Source organism: Eurypyga helias, unplaced genomic scaffold, assembly GCF_000690775.1.
Source record: "Eurypyga helias isolate BGI_N326 unplaced genomic scaffold, ASM69077v1 scaffold5984, whole genome shotgun sequence".
Taxonomy (NCBI): domain Eukaryota; kingdom Metazoa; phylum Chordata; class Aves; order Eurypygiformes; family Eurypygidae; genus Eurypyga; species Eurypyga helias.
Genome location: NW_010245519.1, coordinates 24,305 through 30,128, shown reverse-complemented (window position 1 = coordinate 30,128; position 5,824 = coordinate 24,305). Strand labels below are relative to the sequence as shown.

General features: G+C 44.5%; 1 protein-coding gene across 1 annotated transcript; it reads left to right on the top strand.

Annotated features, from left to right (window-relative positions):
* Positions 1–415: 415 nt before the first annotated feature.
* On the top strand, positions 416–5,522 carry LOC104508456 (interleukin-2 receptor subunit alpha-like; the record flags this gene model as incomplete). The annotated part of the gene is made up of 5 exons (XM_010150094.1): positions 416–601; positions 800–922; positions 1,222–1,458; positions 4,511–4,558; positions 5,479–5,522. Coding segments are annotated over 5 exons (638 nt in total), but the record flags the coding sequence as incomplete, so codon positions are not given.
* Positions 5,523–5,824: the final 302 nt, after the last annotated feature.

Below are 5,824 nucleotides of genomic sequence, written 5' to 3'. Positions count from 1 at the left end.
GTTGGAGGCACTCCCAAGGGATTTTTCGGTATCCTGAACAAATCTATACTTATAAAATCAATGACAACAACTAGCTCAAATGTGATTAAGGCTTTGGAGGGCAGGTTTGTTCTACAATTAAAATAAAAAAACATTCACTTAAAGATTAATAGTTTTGCCAGACACTCAGAGCCTCTCCTTGGCTCAGAGACAATCAAAGATACAAAGCTTTGCTACCCTCATGTTCCCTTCACAACATCCAGTTTTATCCCTCAGCTGCAATTTTAGCCCTGTGACTGGGAGCAGAATTAGACCGCAGATACTTAACTGAGGTCTGGGGATAATCTTGTGTTGATAAGACAGAAAGATGTGGGAAGTCCTCGGTGAATAAGGCAGATGCACGGGCTGTCCTCATTCTTAGGCTTTCTGTTTGCAGAAGAATGCCCAGCTCTTCCAAGGATTGACTTTGCTGATGTTGCTGCTGAATCGTATCCACTGGGGACCAAATTGTATTATAAATGTGATGAAGGATACAAGAGGAGGAGCGGCCATTACTTGGCAATTCGGTGTCAGCGTATACATGGGGTTGTTTCTTGGGTCTACAAAAAATTAGAATGTGTTGGTAAGTGATTATTCTCCTTTTTCTACACTTTCAGAGCTGTTTTTCCAATCTGGGCATTGCTTTAACAAACAATCTTCTGCACTTATCTTTGCAAATCAAAACTTGCAACAATTCTGTCCTGCCTCTAAAAGCTTGGTGTTCTGGCTTTGCTCTGCTTTTTGTCTTGCTGTGATTCAGCAAATGCAACTTCTCCCACAGATGAGAAAATTTTGTTGTCAATGGCTCCCACGATGGAATTAAATTTTACACAGAAGCCAGAAAGCAAAAGACAGAGCTCGGCACCCCAGAACCCAGGAAACATTTCAGAGTTTGACCAGAAAGGTAAGTAAGAGCCCGCTCATTACTGTAACTCTTCTTCCACTGATTTCCATGGAAGAAGTGTAAGAATGATGATGAGTAATTATTTTGACAGTCAGAGAAAAACAATTGCTATAACACCTGGCTGAACAAGTCATATGGTGTAAGCAAATGAGGACTTTATATCCTAACAGAGAATTAGAAAGGCTTGGTATACCCTACTTGCTTATACATTGTAAGTGTACAAATAATGTTGTTTCAAGAACAAAAGGAGCGAGTAAAAACCTCTCTGCTTAACTGTGTGCTGCCTTGTGATCCCACAGATTTTTGTGGTCCTCCCAAGACTATTCCACATGCCTCTTTAAGCCTGAACAAACAGTATTATGTGGGGCAAGTATTACATTTCAAATGTCAGAGTGGTTTTGATAAGCGACCCCCCACCTCTGGTACCCGCACATGCAAGAAGGTGAATGGCCAAATCAACTGGACGCCCCTTAACATGCAATGCACCAATGACAGCAGCTATAGCTATGAGAGGCCTCCACAGACTGTTGAGCCAGGTAAGATGGTTGCTTTGGATTCACATTGGTGTCATGACCTGTTTGGGCAGGGTCCAGACCTTGCAACTCAGCACATCAATCCTAGGAACCAGCCTGCTTGGGGTTTGGGGTGGAGAGATCAGCAAACCCAGGGCTCTGACACCAACAGGGATGTCATCTTTGACTGATGGAGATGACATGTCTGGGAAGTACGTATCATAGAATAGAATCATAGAATGGTTTGGGTTGAAAGGGACCTTAAAGATCATCTAGTTCCAACCCCCCTGCCATGGGCAGGGACACCTTCCACTAGACCAGGTTGCTCAAAGCCTCATCCAGCCTGGCCTTGAACACTTCCAGGGATGGGGCATCCACAGCTTCCTGTTCCAGTGCCTCCCCACCCTCTCCAGGAAGAACTTCTTCCTGATATCTAATCTAACCCGCCCCACTTCCAATTTAAACCCGTTACCACTTTTCCTGTCACAGCAGGCCCTTGTAAAAAGTCTCCCCCAGCTTCCTTGTAGCCCCTTCAGGTACTGGAAGGTGCTATAAGGGCTCCCTGGAGCCTTCTCTTCTTCAGGCTGAACAAGCCCAACTCTCTCAGCCTGTCCCCATAGCAGAGGTGCTCCAGCCCTCTGAGCATCTCCGTGGCCTCCTCTGGAGTCGCTCCAACCAGTCTATATCCTTCTGATGTTGAGGGCTCCACAGCTGGACACAGCACTCCAGGCGGGGTCTCACCAGAGCAGAGTACAGGGGCAGAATCCCCTCCCTCGACCTGCTGGCCACACTTCTCCGGATACAGCCCAGGACATAGCTGCATCCTGTTTTGTCTTGGGTGTCCTTTCAGGCTAACTGCAAATTTGCAGGAACGTGTGAGCAGACAGAGCCACACTGTCATAAACTGGGAAGAAAATAGTAGAATAACCCTTTCTCTTTCTCCTTCCTCCTGGCAGCTATAGGCCATCTATTGTGACTTGACAGTAAGGTACTCCAAAAGGTATATCTAAGCATCCCTCATGATTGCTCAGGGTTTTAGGATCCAGAGTTTAGCTAGTCCACAGCCAAACCTGAGCAGTATGGCTCAGTTAGTATTTTAACACCCAGGACACTGTTTTGAACACAGACACGTCAAGAAGCCCATCCATAGTGCTCTACAGTCTTTATGGACCCAGATCCAGCAGGTCACGCATCACTACGGTCTGGCATCTCGAGTTTCACTGCTCAGGGAGCCAGCAGAGCTCTCAAGTGAGGCTACACCTCTGCCTCTTGCTTTTATGCCTTTACGTGTGTTAATGCAAAAAAACTCCAAAGGCCTTCATGGCCTCTATTCCACCCAAATTACCTACCTCTTCTGATGGGATCTCTCCTAACTCTGCAATGAGTTCAGTGTGCAGAGACAAAACAGACCCCCTTTCCCAAGCGTCTGTGATAGCACTGAGGGTTTGGGGCTCTCTGTGGGTGTCAGGCAGATCTATTGAAGGTGGAAGGACTCAGCTGTCCGTCACCTCTACCTCCTCTGAGGCAGGGGAGTGTGATGGGCTGATTTTCAAAGAGGTGGGAGCAAATACAACATGAGGGGACTTCCAGCAACAGAGAGTGGAAAAAACATGGTGTTCACCAGTACTTGGGCCTTTAAAGGGAAATTAATTTTGCAAAACTGTGGACGTCGAATGCACAGACACCCACATCTGAGTTGGACTGCCTTTATAATTGGCAGAGGGGAATAGGTGTTGATGGTGCTGAGCTAGCTGCCCTATTTCATGTCTATTTTAGCGTGAGATGAATTGCACCTTTTAAAGGCTTGTTTCTCCCCAGTGGCTATAGCAGAGCCCCGATGACTATCTCAGAGGCCACGTCCACGTAACGGTAGGTCAGATGGATGCCAGCCATGACCCATGCCAGGCCAAGTGGTAGAGCAGGATGGTTTGGGCAGGCCATTTTGCCTGCAGAGAGACCGTTCAGGTGACACTCGGCCATCGCTGCCTCTCGTTGCTGCTCTGACTGTACGAATGAATCACCTTTCTCACTGGACACACTATTTTGGTATTGACCCACGACTTTCTCCCCTTCTTCACAGATCTGACTGTTTCCCTGTGGTGCCCTGTTCAGAGTGTTCAAGGTATGGCAGGCACAATTTGTTGTTTGGTCCTCCTTTCTCCTTTAGAACATATATTTTTTTTTCCCATTGATAATTTCACTTGGCACTATCAGGATGAAGGAATGTCTTGCTATGATGGAAATAACCTATCAACATAACAGTCCTAGAAAATGATACAACCTATTGAATAGCCAGAGATAACAAATATTTGAAATTTTAAAATTAGGATTGTGGAAAACACAAGACTAGATGATGAAATAGTCCACTTCGGCCTTTAATTCAACACAACAGTAACTCCAGTTTCCTACAAAAGTACACTCAGGCCTGAGCAAGGTCAGGTCTTTGTAATTAATGCACTAAATATTTACTCCCCAAAGTGTTGCCTCCCTCTTTTTTATGACGGGATGTCTTTAATGGGGCTAGATAAAGAATCTCCTCCGCTTTCTCAGTTCTCCTCCCAGCATTCAGCATAAAGAGGCTTATCAAGAGGTCACTCTCACAGGATCTCTTGTTAAAAAACAGCACACATCTCATACTGGCTCAAATTCAGAGCTTCCTCTTCAGTATGAGGGAGAAATTCAATTAACTCCTTGCACTGGGGAAATTTTGGGCTACATTTCTAGGGAAAAAAAAAAAAGGTCCTGTTTGAAGCCATGTTTTCAAATCCTATCTTGTCAACTTGAAACTCATCCTTCCCATGCTCATATGAAATAAAGATCTTAGCTGGGTCCCATTCCCTGGAAGATACAGCTCACTTCATGCCCATCATTAACAGGTATCAGATTAGCACGTATGTTGATACCCAGGCTGGAAACATCTACTGATGGTCAAGAAACAAACGTGGCATTAATTGTGTTCTGTGCAGAGGGAGAGCTGTCAGACTCTACCCTCATCATTGCTTCGATGCTGGAACAAGCTGGCTCTTCACCAGAAGAGCAAATCGACCCAAAATCAAGTATTTCTCTCTTTTTGTAGGTTCGACTCATCCATCCTTCTCCTCATCGGTGATACTGCCAGTGACAGGTATGCTACTTCGTTAATTGGACTCAGACTTCACCCCAATCCCCCAGAGCAGTTACTTTGCTTTTCAATTTGCTGTTCTATCCAAGAGATCCATCTCTGTTGTAAGAGCGAATAAATACACTGCAAGACACATCTATGCCCATGTACTGGGTGAAATGTCAGTAAAGATAGTGTAAATAGAGACTGTTCAAGCACTTAACCTTTTTATAATGAGGTTTTATAAGGCTCATAAGGGAAGCAAAAGAAAACAGACCAATCAAAAGTCTAGTTTTTAAATGAGGCAATTTTCAGATTCTTTCTCTGGGACTTTGTGAATTCAGTGAATAATTTCAACTGGAAAATATAAACGAAGGAAAAATGTAAATATTTAAATGATGTGGTTTTTTCAGATTTTCAAAGGAGTAAAAAGAGAATGAGCAAATAAAATATTTCTCACAGCTAAACTGATGTATTTAGATCAGTCTGAAGAGATTTTCTTCTCCCCCTTCCCCATCTTCCATCCAACCATTAGCTGCTAAAATAGGAATTGTCTCTTACTGTGCATATGCTCAAGACTTTTTCAAGGACTCCTGATTCCAGCTGGAGTCTGCTGACAACTGTAGCGCCCATTATAATAAGGAGGAAAAATGGTGTGAGATGCAGAAAGGGAAGGGGTGTTGCAAACTATGCCAGGGGCCGCAGCATCAGTAGCCCCTTGCTATTTGGCTGTGGTTGCCCCCTAGTTGTCCAGCTCCTCTCTGGCTGGGTCTTGTTTGCCCCAAGGAGCAAAGCAATGGGGCAGTATGGAAGAACTATTGCCTCTGGGCACAGGGACAAGATAAGCCCCTATCCCAGGTCTTGCCTGTTTCTCCCAGTTGGAATAATGGCAATAATTACAGATAAAACCAGGTACTAACTGTGATGATTTTCACTTTTAACAGCTATATTTTTTGTTCTGCTTATCATTCCCGCTGTCCTTGTGTGACTCACCAGGAAGAGAATGCGGTAAGTGGGACGGACACAGGAAAATGAGAAATCTTAAAAAACCCCGTCCCTAACACTGGAAGAGACCATACCAACCATCTCACTATTGCACTACTTAGATTTCTGAATACCTTCTTTGGTGTTAAATAAATGACCCTGGATTTTGGGTTGTCTGGTTCAGCTATTAAATACTGGCACAAGAAAAGGAGGAATCAGAGCTTTTGAGATCAAAACCCACGCCTTGTCCCAGCCATTGTGGAACTGCGAATGGCAGTTCAAATAATGGGTGGAAAACGAATCCCA